General features: G+C 35.9%; 2 protein-coding genes across 2 annotated transcripts; one reads left to right on the forward strand and one right to left on the reverse strand.

The window, feature by feature from the left end:
- Positions 1-5958: 5958 nt before the first annotated feature.
- LOC147525489 (maltose excess protein 1-like, chloroplastic) lies at positions 5959-15347 on the reverse strand. Its single transcript, XM_086607637.1, has 8 exons — positions 14811-15347; positions 14282-14719; positions 14114-14203; positions 12134-12235; positions 11916-12034; positions 11597-11659; positions 11424-11485; positions 5959-6367 (listed from the first exon to the last, which is right to left on the reverse strand). Exons 1-8 carry the CDS (start codon positions 15042-15044, stop codon positions 6285-6287), a joined length of 1191 nt encoding a protein of 396 aa, XP_086463763.1. The 5' UTR covers positions 15045-15347; the 3' UTR covers positions 5959-6284.
- Positions 15348-16406: 1059 nt separating this feature from the next.
- LOC147525490 (Protein kinase superfamily protein) lies at positions 16407-18997 on the forward strand. Its single transcript, XM_086607624.1, has 5 exons — positions 16407-16965; positions 17451-17586; positions 17681-17817; positions 18125-18248; positions 18409-18997. Exons 1-5 carry the CDS (start codon positions 16513-16515, stop codon positions 18852-18854), a joined length of 1296 nt encoding a protein of 431 aa, XP_086463750.1. The 5' UTR covers positions 16407-16512; the 3' UTR covers positions 18855-18997.
- The last annotated feature ends 589 nt before the right edge of the window (positions 18998-19586 follow it).

The following is a 19586-nucleotide window of genomic DNA, read 5'->3' on the forward strand; positions in this document are numbered from 1 at the left end:
GTGTTCTTTATTGATGTATTTTCAGAGTGATAAAGTTGTATCTAAGGTCAGTTTGCAGCAACAACATTTGAGGTAGATAAACTGGGGATGAAACGAGATGCTTTCTCATTCTTGCTTAAATTTGCATTGCTGCGTTGGTTTCAGGTATTTTGTGTAGTTACTCTTCGTTTATGATGATTATTTTCTTACTTCATTTAAATGTTCTTATTATGTATGATAATGTCAAGTGTTGTGTCTTATTATATAGATAAATGATAGACCTGATTCTGTGATGGTTATGCTACAAGCAACAACCTCATGTAAAATAGTGGGTGGTATAGGAAATAGACTTTTCTCCGTAGCTAACAAGATTCATTGTTCTTCAGTTGTGAAATAAAGATGTAGTTTGTCTTACAAATAGCTGCCTATTGGTTGAAACTTAAGAGGAAAAGTCTAACTTTGGACAGTTGAGTCTTCCTAATCTTAACTCATAACTCAATGTTAATTCTTTTAATTTTCACAAATGGGTTTTTTAAACTCATAACTGAAGACTTGATCTATTGTTGTGTACTTGATGTATAGTTGCTACGATCTTTGTCACACCTCGAATTTCGACAGAATTCGGAAAAACAATATTTGTTCCCGACTCTTCGATCTTCGAGGTGTGACGCACTCTCAACTCTCAAAAATCTATAAATAGTTTAAATATGCGGATAATTAAAAACCAATAAAAATTTCCTATTAAACAAAAGTCCTCTTCATTACAAAAATTCACAAATAAGATTAGGTTACAAATCTCTTTTCAATAACTCTTTATTTAAAATTACAAATGAAAATACAAATAACATTGTCTCAACTGAAAATCTACATCACCTCAAGGGAAAACAAAACCTATCTGGAAATGCGACGCTAACGCAAACCACAAGCAGCAACCAACTTTCTTCAACACTAAACCTGTCAAGACTTATCAACTACGTTCATTGCTATTATTATTATTACTAATTATTTTAGACGGTGAAAAGATTCAAAAATTAATCTCCATATACAATTACAATTAAAATAAGACTTGCTACCGTATAACACTTAATTTTAAAAAAATTAAGATAATACAAACCCACTTCTAATATATCACCCACAACAAGTTATATTCTCAATATAATATTTATGAACAATAAATCAAGGCATATGTTTTAAGAATACTCGAATATGCAAAAATCAATGTGAAACGAATGTAACAATAATAATCCATCATGTCATAATTTATAGACATGAAACACACTTATAAAACAAAAATAAAAATCTGTTTGTTGTTGAAATAAGATCCACATTATATTAAGACATCCTTCATAGAACTTCCAATATGGTTTATGACCACCGATTACCACAATTATTTTAATTAATGATTACTAACGTGACCTTATAAAAACAATTGTACACATGTCATGTTGGCAGAACAATATTATCATCATATACACACAGTAATAGTTCATCTATATACAATAATATAAAAAACGTGTATACGCAAGTATACACATCTCAAAAGGAATACACGTATATTTTATTTATTTTTCTTTCTATTTCTAACTAATCACATCTAACAAATTAATCTCTTATACTTTAAAATATTATTCATCCATTAAAGTGTACGAGTGAGGCAAGATAGTTCCTCCAACACCGAGGCAATTAGTTCCTTAATTACTTAGTACGTCACAAAGTCATCAGTTAATGCAGCTCATTCAATATAGATTAAAATATCTCCTTGTTTCTTGAATAATAACATAACACTCAAATACAAAGTTCACAAACAGGGTGTCATACTTAATCCATACTCCATGTGAAAACGAACACCAATAATTAAACAATATTATAATAGCACACATCATTTTGGTGCTAACCGTTAATAATTAATATATAACAAATATAACTACTCCTCATATGATAAGGGAAAAGAAAAACATTTCATATGCACTCCACAAAAGTAACTAATATAATATACACATTACATATACAAACAAATCAAGAAAAATATTGACTATCTTTATTACTATATCTATTTTATTTTCTTTGTAAAAATAAAACAACTAGAGGAAATAGTTTTGAAAATCTTCTTAAACACTACCTATAAACTACGATCCGAGAATCACTTAGACTCACCCAAGTCTAAGCTAACCAAATGCTCGATATTAATCACCCGAATTTCATCAGAATTGAGGAAAAACAATATTTGTTCCCGACTCTTGATCTTGAGGTGTGGCCTTCTCAACTCCCAAAAACCCATAAACAGTTTAAATATGCGGATAATTAAAAACCAATAAAAATTTCCTATTAAACAAAAGTCTTCTTCATTACAAAAATTCACAAATAAGATTAGGTTACAAATCTCTTTTCAATAACTCTTTATTTAAAATTACAAATGAAAATACAAATAACATTGTCTCAACTGAAAATATATATCACCTTAAGGGAAAACAAAACCTATTTTGAAATGCGATGCTAACGCAAAGCACAAGCAGCAGCCAACCTTATTCAACACTAAACCTGTCAAGACTTATCAATTACGTTCATTTAATAAACACACCCGATAAGGGCATGTTATTTGTATTTTCATTTGTAATTTTAAATAAAGAGTTATTGAAAAGAGATTTGTAACCTAATCTTATATGTGAATTTTTGTAATGAAGATGACTTTTGTTTAATAGGAAATTTTTATTGGTTTTTAATTATCTGCGTTAGCGTATTTAAACTGTTTATGGGTTTTTGGGAGTTGAGAGTGCGTCACACCTCGAAGATCGAAGAGTCGGGAACAAATATTGTTTTTCCGAATTCTGTCGAAATTCGGGGTGTGACAATCTTGGTTATAAATTGCTTGGCCACATTTTGCTTCATCATTAAACCTCAAACTATAGCTAGCATGGAATACCTTTCCCTGTTTGATTACTATTGGCTAACCCAACTGATTTATGAATGTTACAATTAGTCTTTCAAATGATTATTCGTTATAAAAGAAGTATTTGAAGAAACATTATGGGAAATACATTCAATCTGATGAAGGTGGATACTATATACGAGCGGTGCAATAGGACCTTCATTGAGTGGATTTACAAGGAAATTGTAGGTAGCTCTGAAATCGATCATCAAGGGTAGACTAGCCTCAACTTGGAGAAACATTTAGAGAATTATGACTACTTGACTTTATCTCGCCTCTCACAGGCAAATCCCCTTGAAGTAATGAATCAGCCGTAGCTAGAACTCTACTACCGTCCTTACGAGATGGTCTTTACGAGATTGTACATCTCACTTTATATCTGACTTTAGAAATACATAAAAAAAAAATGCAATGTGTAATGCATTTTTTCTGGCATGGAGCTTTTAGTCAAGTTTTGTTTTCTTTTGAGATTCGTATCGCTATATAAGACCGTTGCTATATTCTCTTTTACATTGAATGAACCTTATATTGCAAGATTTTCTTGATTGCAATTTTTGCGCTTCATTGTATAATTTTCTTTGTGCTTTCAATCTGATTTTTTCTTTAGTTCCTTACTTTGTCCTCTTGCGCATAACATGATGAAAACTTACTCTGACCACGTATGATATGTCTTGGATTTTTTTTTTGAGAACTTTTCATGTCAATAGCTTGATGCTGAAGTTGGTCCCTGAAAAGAAAAGTTGATTGATTTCTCAAAGATGAATACGACAATAGCCTGACAGTTGAATACAAAAAAATGTGATCCTTTTCTTTGCAAATGAGAATGAGAATGCTAGATGAGGTGGTGTTAATTATGACACACAAGCATCATCCAAGTGGACTTTGTTTTGGCGAAAGATGCAAAAGTTTTGAGGACTAATGTAATACCAAAGTTATTTTCTATACATTTTCCAAAATTGGAAGATTTTATGTTCCTCAGTAAATGAGAAGGTATAATAATGAAACAAATGGGCCATTGATAGTCTAACATTTGTATTAAAAGCTTTATATTTATATAACATCTGGAGGTCGTCTTGGTTTTGGATAGTGCAAGTTTTTGCAGTTTGCAATTGATTTTAGTTACACTTAAATTATTACAACTGTTTTGCTATTGAAGTTATGCAACTATTAAAGTATATTGAGATTATATTTTTGAAATCCATCATTTAAATGGGTAGCCATAATAAGGACATTCGTGCCGAAGGCACGGGTAGTACCTAGTATAAAATAAAGAAAGACATAGCTCGTCTCATGCCAAAAATGTTTGCTAAGAATATAAGAAAAAATTCATCACCGATTGGATTTTGGTAATGCCCTAATTTAGGAATGATATATAATTAACATTCAAATTGTTTACGCTATTATATTGCAGACGAGGAGTCAAAAGTTTCAAGATTTGAGAGCAACATAAGATCTTCCAAAATGATGATTCACTGTCAAATTTGTTAAATTTTGTTGACATTGGATATTTTACTTAACGAGTAGGTTCCGTTTATCGAAAAAAGAGAGAGAGAGTAGGTTTTGTTTACCATATTTTTTATATCATGCCCCACCACTTTACGTACAACGTGAATTATAACATAGTTTTTTTGTGGATGTGTTCAACTAACCATGAAGATCACCTCTCCAAAATTTCAACTCATTTGATTATGTTTAACTATGTCAAAAAATGATTGCAAAATTGAAAAATATTAGGCATTTAAAAAAAAATCAAAATTGAGAACGATTTTTAACTAGGTTAGAGATTTCTAAACAAGACAAATTTTTGTGTAGATGTTATCAATAGTCAGTAGATCACATCCACAAATTATTAGCACTTAACTCATCTTGTAGGGGAGTGTGGTACAAATTATGGTATAAAAAGTATGGTAAACAGAACCTGCCTCGCTTACTTAATTATTATCTATTTCTGTTGTCAAAATTTTTATTTTGAGAAAGGAGTTGTAACTAGAGTTGATGTTTGGTTCAAAAGACACTAAGAAAAGTGGTGAACCATCAAATGCTGCTCATGTTGCCTAACAAATGGTATGTACAAATCTTTATTGTAAGTTTTGGCGTATATATTCGGAAAACAATTGAGCTAGGCCAATTCTTGGTAGTATAAATAATGCAATTACATAAAAAGATGCAAGAACCTAGAGATTCAGCGGTAGCAGTTTGAGTTACCAACTCTCGGCGAGATGATGTGTTTTCACAAGTACTATTGGTCCTGATCGTCATGGTCGTTTAAATGTAAGGCTACATTTGTTTTAGCAAAAAATAATGGAAAGGAAAGGAAAATAAAATTATAGAGTGGTCCACATTTTCCATAAGTTTGGTGTATTTGTTTGTCATGGAAAGGAAAAAAGGTCTTTCCCCTATGAAACCAAAACTAAGGAGAAAAAAAACAGCTTTTTGAATCCGAGGTTCAACCCACGGATTTGAGAGGAAAGGATAAAAAAAAATTGTTTTCCTTTCCTTTCCTTTCTTTAGTTTTTGAATAACAAATATGAAATGGAAAATGAAAGAAGAAAAGAAAAAAAGACATGAAAATTATTTTCATTTCCATTTTCCTTTCGTTTCTTTAGTTGGTGCATAACAAACATGATTAATTCCATTCTTTTTCTCGGTTTACAATGTACTACTCGAATTTGTTTCCATTCTATCCTTCTCTATTATGGTTCCAGGGTGGACCATTCATTAGTTTTCCTTTCCTTAGTTAAATGAGTTCCTTGGTTAAATGAATAAACAAACGCACCCTAAACCTTTGTCAATAACTATTTTTCAGAATCTGGTTACAACAGGTTTAATTGTTGTGTTGTCATTCATATCAATTAGATTTAGATTTAGGGCCGCGGTATTAACACCCCATAAAATAGGACTAGCACTCCTTTTGGATGTTATATAGTGTCTTAACGCATCTTATTTAGTGTCTTGAACAGCTTATTTGGTGACCTATATCATCCAAAGGAGTGCTAGTCCCATTTTATGGGGTGTCAATACCGCCGCCCTAGATTTATTAGGGAAAAAAGAACTTTCGACCACTATCTCAACTCATTTAGTTTCATACAATCCATACATAGTCGTGGCTTATAAGTGAATCTACTTGGTTCTTCAGCACAGTAAGAGAAACAATTAATTATAATGTAGTATATAATCCGTTTCAGTTCAAGTGTTGGGGAAAGTGTGGACATCGACAATGTGCAGCGTTAGTGCCAGGGATGCCAAGGTCCATATTCGCATCTCTATTTGTAACCTCAAGGAAGTAGCCAGAAGAATACATTTCGGTGGACATTTGCAGCAGAGCATGTCTCACTCAAATCGAATGATGATTTTGAATTAGTGGAAGAACCGTACAAAATCAGGTTCCTTGAATTAGCTCCTTCAAAGATCTCAACGGAGAGTTGTATCCATAGACCTTGGTGTCTTTCCATAGAGCCACTCCTGTTCGATAAAAATAAAAAAACTAATAAAATAAAAAAAATGTGTAACTAATCTTTTACTTCAAACTTCTACCAATCAAAACAAGAATGAGGGAGAGTAGATTTCTTCTCCATTTTTCACTTGAACATAAATTATCTCGCGTTGAATGGATACAATTCATTATTTTTCACTTGAACATACATTATCTCGCGTTGAATGGATACAATTCTTTATTATCCTTACAACGGAACTCTGCACAAATCACTAGAACCAGAATATGCAACAGACATGTTTGCCTGTTTGGAGCTCTATATGACCAAAACCCATAAGTGACAAACATCTCTTAGGTGCATAGTCAAAGAGTATCCAATTGCTTGGGCAGATGATAAGAATAGAGGACCAGTGCATTGATCCCTCTTAGAATGTCGTAGAGATCAGATCACCAGTGCACAAGCTGTCTGTCAATCTTTCCCAGTTTACTTTATTGAACGACACATACTATATCTGGCTTTCTTGTCTACCTCATCACTTATCCTCTCCACAAGTTATGACTAAGCTCGTGATACGATATTCTACACAAGATGTTTTTCGGTTCCCTTTATGATTAAGGGCAGCTGAAGCAAGGTGCTAATATTTGCCATAGACAAAACCTTGTTATGACTTGGGGATCTGGGCACCTACCAGGTCTTCGAAAACCAGTATTGCCTTTAACAACATAGGTTTTGACTTAAAGTCTCCGACAGATTGACGTTAAAATTGAATATAACAACAATGATTTAAAGTTATGGTTTTATTGTACTTAAAAAATTATAAAGAGAGGAGGAGGAGGTCGATCTGATGCCTTATCCTTCATCTAAAGTGCTTTCACTTATTCTACATTTCTGCAACTCATGCTCCATCAGGCATCCTAATTCTACTCAGCTATCTTAGTTTTCCTAACTCCATCATTGTGGCTTCAACCTTGGACTTACCAAAACTATATTAGTTACTTACATACTAGTACCACTTCATAGATATTAACAAAGACCCTAACAAGAAGTTAAATATTATATGCCAAAACTACGGAACTACCTTTATATAAGCAATTAAACTAACAATTTAGAGTAAAACAATGAACGCTAATTATAAGTTTATAACTGGTGAAAACACATGAGTATACAAATGAAAAGATTCCTAAAAATGAACTGATGAAGATCTAAACTTTCCAAATATTAAACAAAATTCACACAAGATTTGCTAACTGTCCAACTTGATTCTCTAAGGATCAATTACAAATTTGAATTAATCCTATTCGTAAGCTAACTTGTTTCACAAGAAAATAAAATCCTCATAAATTTTCTTTCCTAAACTGGAATTTCTTATTTTTCTTCTTCCTATTGAGGCATGTGTCTTCTAGTCTTTCAGACATATTTCAATCTAGATCAACTCTGCATTCTATGTGTCCCCCAGGTTTTAGCGGGAAACACACATCTGAATGACATATTCTATACTGTATAACCCCTCCCACTTCCCCTCCATTCCCCCCTCAACACACACATACCTCTCTTTCCTTCTCTAAGGTCGTGGATTACTATGTTGCCCTGATTTCCAGTCTTTCTCATGTTCTGCACTAGCACACATACCTCATTTTTGTCCTCCACTCCTTCTATGAACATTATTTCCTTATTGCCAAAACACAATCATCCACAAAGCTATGTTAATGTCCTTGCTATCAGCTATGATACCTGGATACTCTAACATGCCCACCGTATCATACAATTCCTACACCAGATGCTTGTGGATACTTCTGTCTCGCATGTTTTCCTCCACTCTCAAAACTTATTTTTATTTCTTTTCAATGGACACTTGAATGTTCTATGCAGAAGAGAGACAAAGAATAGATCTAACGTTCTTAAGTATATATTATAAGTTTGTTAAGTTTAAGATTAAGGAGTGGAATAAGACAGTATTCGGTTGGGTTGATAGGAAAAAGGATCAACTCTTAAGTGACAAAAGGATTTTAGATTTGAAGGAGGAGGAAAGTCCTCTCTCCAAGGAAGAGTGGAGTAATTTCTTGGAGACGAAACCTGGAGAGAGACGGACCAAAGAGGGCCAGTCTAATACTAAATTCTTCCACCAATGTACTAAAGTGAGATTTAGAGAGAATTTTCTTTAGAGATTGTTAATTGCGGGCGAGGAGGTAAGTGGGGAAAATAATCTCAGAAGTAAGGTGGTGCAATATTATTCTAAGTTGTATACCGAGCCTAATCGTATCCGCCCTCGGGTTGATAATCTTGGCTTAGATTGAATTTTAGATGGGGAAAGAGACGAGTTAGAAGAGAATGGAGGAGGAGGTATGGGAAAATATGAAGTGTTTGAAGGGCCCAGATGGTTTTGGGGGGGGGGGGGGTGAAAGACAATTTTATGGATATGGCCCGAGATTTTTATGAGTCGAGTTTTTTAGCCCATAGCCTTAATAACACCTTCATCAAGCTTATTCCAAAAAAGCAAAGGGTGGAGGATAGTGGTGATTTGCGCCCCATTAGTCTCATTGGAAGTGCTTACAAAATCATTTCAAAGGTTCTCTCTATTAGGTTAAAAAATGTGTTATCTAGAGTGATCGCTCAAGAGTAAGGGGCTTTCGTTTTTGGACGACAAATTTTGGATGGGATGTTAATTGCTAACGAGGCCATTGATGATAGGAAGAGGAGCGGTAAACCGGGCATTTTATGTAAAATCGATTTGGCTAAAACATATGATCATGTGAGCTGGGATTTTCTAAATTACGTTATGATGCGTATGGGTTTTGGAGTTAACTAGAGGGGTTGGATAAAAAGATGTGTCTCCTCGGCCTCTTTTTCTATTCCCATAAACAGGTCGCCTGCAGGGTTTTTTAAGAGTTCTCGAGGTATAAGGCCCCATTTCTTTTCCTTATGGTCGTGGAGGTTTTTGGTGAAATAATTGAGAGGGGGCTAATAGGTTAGGGTTTTTAGAGGGTTTTAGAGTTTGAAAGGACCAGATTTTGATCTCTCATCTTCAGTTCGTGGATGATACCGTAGTTTTTCTGGGCATGACTTGGAGCAAGTGAGGTATCTTAGGGGTATCCTCTGCTGTTTTGAGGTTGTATAAGGTCTTAAGGTGAATATGGCGAAAGTACCATTTTTGGGGTGAGTTATAGGGATAATTTGGATGCTTTAGCGTCCTCAGTAGGTTGTAACATCGGTACTCTTCCCTTTAGATACTTGGGTCTTTCTTTGGGAGCTAGTTATAGATAGAGCTCTATTTGGGACTCGGTTATTGAGAGATTTAGTCGTAGGCTAGTTGGGTGGAAGGGCCATTTTTTGTCTAAAGACGATTGAGTGATCTTGATTAAAAACATTTTTTCCAGTTTTCCTGTGTATTATGTCCCTTTTCTACATGCCTAAGAGTGTTGCCGCCAACTTGGAGGCGATGATTAGAAATTTTCTTTGGGATACAGTAAGGAGACGCATATGTTTCATTTGGTTAGTTGGGAGAAGGTGTCTTTCTAGACAAGAAGGTGGTTTAGGTATTAGAAGCTTATGAGAGTTTAATCTTGTTTTGCTAGGTAAATGACTTTGGAGGTTCGGGAGGAAATAAAGAGCCTTTGGAGGAAGGTGATTGTGTCTAGGTTTGGAGAATATGGTTTGGGGTGGAAGAGTGGTCAAGTGGCCATACCTTACGGCTAATATATTTGGAAAGACGTTCAAAGAGTGGGAGAGGCGTTCTACAAACATATTAGATTTGCTTTAGGCAAAGGTGATAGCATCCGCTTTTGGGAGGATATATGGCTAGACGAGAGGCCTCTGTCACACATTTTCCCTAGATTATGTGTTGTTTCTGACTTAAGGAACCTACCAATTTGATCATGAAATTGTTCATGAGGAAACTCAATGGTTTTATTGTTTGGGACCTAGGTATTCATATTGCTCTCTTTGACAAGGGTATAGTGAGTGTGGTTGCTCTCACGATGATGTTAGACTCTTCTTTCTGTGAGACCAGACAGAGATAAGAGGCTTTGGTCTATTAATAACAAGAAAAGGAGATTTTCTTCTAGACTTTTTTACTTTAAGCTTCGCTCACTAATTCCCTGTCATGATCTTATTGCCTTTCCTAAATTTCCTAGTCATATTATCTTGGGTTCTAAAGTTCCGTCAAAAGTTGCATTTTTTGTTTGGTGTGCATCTCTTGGTAAAATCTTGACTATTGACAATCTCAAAAAAAGACGTGTCAAAAAAGTCCTTGTCAACTTTTGTCCGTTGTGTTTAAGAGATGGGGAGTCTGTGAATCATATTCTTTTGTTTGTCTTTTTTCATGACGGGTTTGGTGTCATTTTATTCTAGAACCGGGGGTTTCTTGGGTTTGTCCGGTTTCGGTGACGATGTTATTAGCTTCATAGGACTTGAGAGTCCACTCTGAGAAGGGAAAACAACTTTGGAGCATGTTGCCTTTTGCGATTCTGTGGGGCATTTGGTTGGAGAGGAATCAAAGACACTTTAAGGGAGCAACACCACCTATGGAGAAGTTGTATTGGCCATCAAAGCTCTTTTATGTTTATGGTCGAAGGTGCATATTGAGACACAAGACATACCTTTTGAAGCGTTTGTGTTTAGATGGGAGTCCATAATGAGATGATCGGGCTAAGGGACTTGCCACTTTATGTTTTTTCTTTTCTTTTCTTTTTCTATGCGTATATAAAAATTATATTAATAAAATTATACTTTACTGATAAAAAATATATATATATATTATAAGTTTGAATTTGATGGTACCTCCAAAACATGCTAGTCAGCATAAGATAGATATGACAGCTAAACCTAAAACAAAGAATTATCATATTATCTAGAAACACTATCACTATTCAACCCTTTGGCTTTAAGAAAAGACAGCCACATCCCCGTTTCTCTAGTCAGTGTCCATGCTCGTATTGGTATTTTGGTATCTAAATCTATTATTTATGTGGTGCAATTTTGTACATATTTGTCCTATCTAGTTGTAATTTGGAATATATTTCACCAAGAGAACAATGTAATCCATTTCAAGAGAAACCATTAGAAAGTTAAAAGGGTAGAGGACAAACCTGTCCAAACAAACAAACCAAGTGTTGCTGCCAAAAAGAAATCCCTGCTAATACTCTTGAGACTGAAAAAAAAAACGTTAATTTTTGAGCTTCCATAAGTAAGAGCAAAAATCAGACAAAATTTACCACGAGTTTCCACTTTCTAGACAGAGCCCAAGAACTATAGGACTCACCAGTACATACAGATAAGGTTCCCCCATCCGTACAGAAAAGAAGCCCAAGTTGCACCAGTGAACCTGTCATCAGTTATTTTTCTCGTTGATGAAAAGTGAGATTGAAATGACTTAAAGAGGAAACTGTAAACACTACAGTGTGGCACCATCAATCCATAATTAATGATGTAAATCATCTTCGACGATATATACTTAATTTATTTACTTGTCAGTTATGATGTTTACATTTTCAAGGTATCCTAGCCTTACCACATTTACAACAAGCTTTTCTGTATTGCCATTAGATTATCTGCAATAATAAAGATGGAAGAAAAATTACCACATGAGGTCCCGAATGAAGAGTGCGCGTGGGATCATAAGACCATTTCCGATCATGGCAAGCAACATTGAGAAAGCCGATAAGCCTTTAATGTTGTCAGGATTAAGATAACTTGTCCACTGAGAATGTTACATTACTCAATATTAGAAGGTCGACAATTAAAGCAGGGAAACATGCAGCCAAATTATTTTCAAAATAAGAGTGTATATGTGCAGTACCATCTGTGAAACTGGCATCCACATAAAGAGTAATGTCGCAGTCCATCCAGATATTGATCCAACAAACTGGACGCCCTCCTTTGAAAGTTTCCCCATTCTTGCCTGCAAACCACAGTAGAGAATACTTTCATTCAAAAAACTAAAGAATTCTATTTTATAACAACCCTCAAGACAAATAAAGGTTAAATATATCAAAAGATAAGAATGTCAGTCTTAAAGACAAGATGCTTTTCTTGACAGTGTACATAATTTGATTTTTTCCAAGATCCAGACAGAGATAACAGAATGATGAGATCATCTTAATCCAGATGCTAACACGAACAACTTGGTGTCATTCTTTTCATGTGCCACACATACTGCAAACACAGGAGGCGACTGAGCCAGGATATTCTAAGTGGGTGGCCAACTTGTCAAGAGACACAAATTGTTTTTCTTCGGTAAAACAAAAATACCATTTATCTATGTTACATGGACACGCCATATTTTTTAAAAAATCCATGTTGGATACGTACCCATGTGTCCGTGTCGGACACATATCGGACACGTATTGTAGGTCATTTACCTCAAATTTTGATATTTCGTCAGATATGAACACACCTATCCGTGTCAATGTAACTTATCTATTTATTAATAATGCAATTTGATGGGGAATTCTCTCATTTGTGCCCAAAAGAAATGACTGGCCCACCCAAAAATGATGTCTTCAAATCTAAGACCTCTTATTCATACATTATTTAAAGACCGTCCCCAGATACATTATTTTAATTTGCATACAAATTGGTCAAAGGTGAGAAATGCGCACATAGCAGCATACCCTTATTTTTGGAGGACTTGCCACTTTTAGTGGGTTTAGAAAAAATAAATGGTCAAAGGTAAGAAAATTGCCACTTCTTGAAGGAGAGCTTCAAAAGATCTTGTCGGCCATAGCAAGTGGTAACAATGCCAGTTGAGCAAGCTTTCCAAGAGCCCTGCCAAAAGCATTCCGACATTTAAAACTGGCCTGGAAGATGCACAAGACCACAACGGGAAAGGAAAAATCCCAAAATAGGTGTTGTACGGTCTCCTCTCTTACAAATATAATACATTTACTAAAGATGAATTAACCCTCTTCTTAAACTCATCAGTAGTAAAAGCTCTTCCAAACACCAATTTCAATATTAAAAAGCAAAGTTAAGAAGAATTTTCTTCATACAATTTTTCCAGGGGCTGTTAGTTAGGTACGCAATTTTGAGCTCCCTGACCTTTTTTCTCAGCCAAGATCTCATTGTAAGACTAAGGGGAGTAAACGGAGCTACTCCAGTTCCACAACTGTTATCTAATTTGTGTGTCAAACCAGCCCACTATGGACACCCAAATCATTGAAACAGCAGTGGATTTGAAGATCCTAAAAAGGAGCCCCAACCTCCCATCTGGATGACTCTTTGACAGTGTGCATTTTATTGATGGACATATTATCAAATTGGTCATACTGACACTTGAATGGTTAATCTCCAAGCCATATGTCATCCCAAAGTACGATATTCTCCCCGTTCCCAATTTTAAACTTCACAAGTTTGGAGAAGTCTTCCTTGCAGTTAAAAAAACGCGTGTCCACAAAGCACATCCATATTCCATAAGGAGAAGAAGCGGTTGGGTGTACCACCTTAACCCCTCCAACACACGTTTTTTTTTTCATAACATTCGTCCACAAGCACTCTTCATTATCACCAAATTTCAAAATCCTATTTCAAAGTAATGAGACATCTGTATTTTTATTACTCGATGGATATTTTTCCAACGACAGACACACATTATATACCATTAAATGAGATGATATCTCCTTGACTCAATGGTTCATCTACAAATGCAACTCAAATCTCCCAGTTAAAAATATACTTTCTTCCTACTCAGTTTTATGTCGTGAACTCCAAACAAGTATAGATACATGAACTTAAAACAACAACACGTAGACAATTTTACATAAAATCAGTGAAAACTTACCATAACAACAGCTGCAACAGCCATGACGAAAGCTACTGATCCGGGTAAAACACTGTTGGGAATGTAAGGAACAAAAGTTGACCACATCACCTACAACCACACAGTCCAAAAGAAGAACACATTAACTAACAGAAAAAACAAAACCAATATAAGTTTTAAAATCATCACCTGTGGAAGAACAGAGAGTCCACCAATAGTAATAAAATCTTCCCAGAACCTCCAAATCCCAGCATCAAGAAAATTAAAATAATTCATAAAATTCAAAATAAGACCCGTCAAGACCACAGCAGAAGTAACCAAATAATACTCAAAAGGCATTGCTTCAGCCATAGCAAGCTGGGCAATGACCACGTAAATCGAAATAACTCCCAATGTCTGCACCACAATTGCTTCTTTCTCTTTCTTTTTCGCGAAATACGAAAGCAAAGATAAATTCCCAAGCAGTCCAGTCAGCATTCCCAGCCATGGGACAGCTAGAAGAGCAGATTTGTTTCCCGCCAAGAGATTTTGAGCGTTGAGTAGAATTTGTGGTAATTGTAGTAATAGAAATGGCAGGTTTGCTGATGCAGCAAATTTCGCTGTCAGAGAATCCCAATTTTCCTTCTCCTGAAATAAGAAAAAAAAAAAAAAAAAAAAAAAAAAGTTAGTTAGTCAGTTTACAACTAACTTAACTGTCAGTAAAAAAATAAATAAATACCGAGTTGCTGTTAGGGGATTGAAGATCTGAGTTAAGTGACTTAATTGGTTTTAGTCGGTGGCTTAAGGGAATAGTGTTTTTAGTATAGAGATGAAAATTGAGGGGAGTGGGAATTGGTTTTGGAGGAGAGAGAGTGTGTTGTTTTAAGGGTAGGGAAGGATGGTAATGGGAATGAGGAGGGAGTTTTTGTAGGGGTGCCTTTGGGAAGGGCTTTAGAAGTAGACACCCTTCCATGAGACTCTCTCAAGAGTTTTTTTTAGTTTTTGGTTCTTGCTTTGTTTTGAGAAAATGGAAGAATGGTGGCAAGGGAGTGTAAGACAGTAGAGTAGATCATTGAGTGGTGAAAAGGGGGCGAATGTGGATGTGACACGTTGTTGTGTTGTGTTGGGAAGTTGACAAGTAGATGGTGATGTAGGGAATCCAGAATCCGGCCCGCAAGGACCCATGAAATGAGATCTGGACCCATGAATTGTCGACAATCTGAGGTAGGTAGCACGGTCGACACTCCCCTGTCTAGCACTCTAGTGTCTACTCAACATAGCAGTATAGCATTCCCCAACCATCAATTCCACATTTCGCACCCCACAAATTTGCAAATTTCTGTCCTGCATATATAATTGATTAAGAGGTTTATACCGTCAAACATTTAAAACATAAAGTTGTGATCAAGAGTCTAGACAAATCAAATACGTAAGTACTTCGTAAGCGTAAATTTACACCCATTTCTATAACACAATATGGTTATATCAGTAAATATATACCATTTTATCTCATCAGCTAGATGTTAGATGTGTTCATGCAAATTATCGAATTTTTTTTTTGCATTCATGCGTCTTTACATAACAAGTTTGGGCATGGGCGGACATGTCAAAAAAACTTAAGTTTCGCTGTTAGGCTTCTGGACCATGGGCCTACAAAACAATTGAAGTTCTCAATAAACCCAATAGAAATAGAGGATGAAATGGACACTGCGGCATGGAGGCCCATGTAACCAATAGTCAACAAACAAGGAGATCAAGAGACGCTCATTTGATATGTAGTCTTTGATCGCGCCACTTACGATGCTCTGAAATGAGAAATAGAATCTGCTTGTCCTTACTCCATATTATCTGCTGATGAAACAGTAGGGCCAAAATCTCCCCAGTTGTAGTATAGTGGAGTAGGAGAGAGAAATATAAAGAGAGTAGTCATTCATCACGTAGTCCTCAACTGCTCCCAGATTAGTACAGGAAACCGCTACCATCGTCGCATATCACCCAGTGGCCCTAGCTTCAATTGGCCTGTCCTACTAAGTATAACGACCCCCCAAACAGACGGTAGCCATTTGATTATCAAATATGTTCATGCAGTTCCAGATATGGCAATTTTCTTTCTTAATCAAGACAATCCTCAAGGCTTCAACTGCTCCAAAATCCAATGCATCTCATGTCTTAGTGTACTTAGTGGGGCCATTTAAATAGTCCGTAATTTGGACTTTGGATCCTAGATGGTACCATGGCTTCTTTTGCATGAAGAGTACATTACGTACAAGACAAACAAAATAACAAAATAATATTAGCAAACAGAATATATACATATATGAACGTAAGAAATATGGTAGAGTGGTTGGAGCAGTTATGATTAGGATACTCTCTATAAGGTTTAGGTTCAGATGACAAAGTAATTGGTCTTAAGCTCAGGATTGTTCCCTTGCCCTCCTATTATGCCTACTCCTCCTCCTCCTCCTCTTGCTGTGATGTCGAAGGATTCTAAACCATGGAGACCCTTTACAACAAATTGTTGTTCCATTGAAGATCAGACTGTATTTGGCAATTTTAGCAGATGTAGGCCGACGCGGTCTCAGTTCTCTAAGAATGTTGCAAAATTACCTTCTTTTCGGCGCCTATCATTCTCTGATCTTAGCAGTAGTACTTCCTCAACAAGGATCAATGAGGACCTTGCACACCCTTTTGGCTCCAGTTTGAATGTTTTTTTGTTAAGCGAGTTGCGTGCAATTACACAAAATTTCTCAAGTAATTTCTTGTTGGGAGAAGGCGGATTTGGAACTGTACATAAAGGGTACATCGATGAGAACTTACGACAAGGATTGAAGGCTCAGTCTGTCGCTGTAAAACTTCTAGACATTGAAGGTCTTCAAGGACACCGAGAATGGCTAGTAATTGTTTTTACTTTGCTTACTAATGCAATGCAAATATTCAATTCAGATAGTTCCCCTCCTTTCTTTTTCGTTCATCTATCCGGTTAACAAATTATAGATTTTTGGTTTTAAAGAAACTAAAGATTACACATTAGTGCCATTAGAAAGTCTCTGTTGTTATGGAGCTTATTCTGTTCATAGCGATTATTAGTATGTATAAGGCTCAGACAAACTAGCACTGTGGAAGTGTTTGGTAATAAAAGAAGGAAGAAGAGAAAAGAGGTCAAAAAAACATGTCTTACTAGTTCCTACAAAAGGATGTCAAAATCTCCAAACGCTCAGTCGCCCACCCACCCCTCCCCTCATATCCTCTGTTCTCATAAACAACGTAGGACACCAATCTAATTGTAGAAGTTCAGAGTTAGTACATATGAATAACTAGGTTAATACTTTGAGGCATCTGATATATCTAAACTGATGATTAGTATTATTCTCCCATGAAGGCGGAGGTGATATTTTTAGGACAGCTCAGGCATCAACATTTGGTGAAACTGATTGGCTACTGCTGTGAGGATGAAGAACGACTTCTGGTATACGAGTTTATGCCTCGAGGCAGCTTGGAGAATCACTTATTCAGGAGTAAGTTTAATTAACTATATATTTTTTCATTCACAGCAGACAAAACATCATATTTGTCTGATCTAGAGGCTTAATAACCACCCTTCAACCACAGGAGTTTCGGTACCTTTGGCATGGGGAACTAGACTTAAGATTGCTATTGGAGCAGCAAAAGGCCTTGCTTTCTTGCATGGTGCAGAACAACCAGTCATCTACCGCGATTTCAAAACCTCAAATGTCCTATTAGATTCTGTGAGTTGTTCTCAATTTATACTTACATACTACAATATAACAATTCCGATTGCTCAATATAAATAACGCAATGTTTTACTGTTATTATTACTTAGATATTGTAATTTCTAAAGTTTCTCTTTGTTAAATTTCATATTTGGCATCCTTGTTTTCATAATCCTCATCAGTGTGCGTGTAACATGAATCAGATTTGAATCAGTTGCTAATGCTAAACAAGATACAATATAGCCTTCTTACTAGTTGACCATGTAAGATATTCTGACAGAAAAAAAGCAAAGACTCATAATTCATTACAAAATGATTTTAGGATTTTACTGCCAAACTATCGGATTTTGGACTAGCAAAGATGGGGCCAGAAGGATCTGATACACATGTTACAACTCGTGTGATGGGGACGTATGGGTATGCGGCGCCTGAATATGTCAACACAGGTAATAGTTCATGTACATGTTCATGCCAGTGCCAGTTATTGGCAAAGCTACATTTTACAGAACCACATTATATGGATTATTGTTCTTGATAATCCATTAATTAATACATTTAGATTGTAATCTGAACATGACTAAGTTGCATATACTGATCATCTGGCAGGGCACTTGACCACAAAGAGCGATGTCTATAGCTTTGGAGTTGTACTACTAGAAATACTAACAGGACGAAGATCAGTGGATAAAACAAAGCCTAAAGCTGAACAAAACCTAGTTGACTGGGCTCGGCCCTATTTGACTAGTAGTCGAAGATTGCGCTGCATCATGGACCCGAAACTTGGAGGCCAGTATTCAGTCAAGGGAGCGCGTGAAATTGCTTCTTTAGCTCTACAATGTGTTAGTCTGAATCCAAAGGCTAGACCAAGAATGCCTGCTGTTGTTGAAGTTCTTGAACGACTACAAAATCTGAGGGATATGGCAATTACTAGTGGGCATTGGCCAACAACTCCAAAATCAAATAGGAATGGAGTGAGTGCTAAAGGGAGGAGGGAGACTAGACCAGGGGCATACTGGAAACCTTCTCCAGTTGCTCCAACCCGACATGGTTGACTGGGTGGGGCAGGTTATTCTCCACTAAATTGTACAATCTTAGAAACCTATACAACTATGTAAGAGTGTTCTGTTGTTGTTGATCCTAAGGTCATGTAAATACTGGGATTGCATAAAATAAAGCTCTTAATTTTGTGATAAAACTCGTTTCTGTATAAGGTCATGTAAAAGCAATTCCCATAAAAAGCTAAGGTGCGATATACCTGGACCAATAGCTGCAGGCGGTTGAGCTGATTTAAGGAACCTCCCTGATCAAGCTCTATCATTCTAACAGCAGCAAATTTGAAGCAATCAGGAGAGGATTCTCAAAGAGAAGGACTCAACAAATTATCCCACCTCAACTGGACGTGTAGTTCAAGAAACTCTATTAAGGCTCTGTTTGGCAGTGTGAATAGAGAGTCCATATTCAGGAATTGGTGACGTGGCAGTCATGTTTATCTTGTATAGGTGTTTGGTCTGTCTAAAACGTGGATACTCTAGTAAGCCCCTTGAATTGCAGGAACACAAAAGTGTGGATAAGCAAATCCAAAGGAAAAGTCCAGATTCACTAAAACTTGTTTTCTATCCATGAAAAGAGAAAAAATAAAAATAATAAAAACACATAAAGAATGTTTTCCTATCTCTTTCTCCTCCTCCCTCTCTCTCTTTTTCATGGGAATCTTATTAATGGAACTATAAATCTTATTTTTTTTTTTCTCTCCACCTTTTTTATTTTCTCACATTAAAACTTTT

The sequence above is a fragment of the Coptis chinensis genome, chromosome 1, assembly GCF_015680905.1.
Source record: "Coptis chinensis isolate HL-2020 chromosome 1, ASM1568090v1, whole genome shotgun sequence".
NCBI classification, from domain to species: domain Eukaryota; kingdom Viridiplantae; phylum Streptophyta; class Magnoliopsida; order Ranunculales; family Ranunculaceae; genus Coptis; species Coptis chinensis.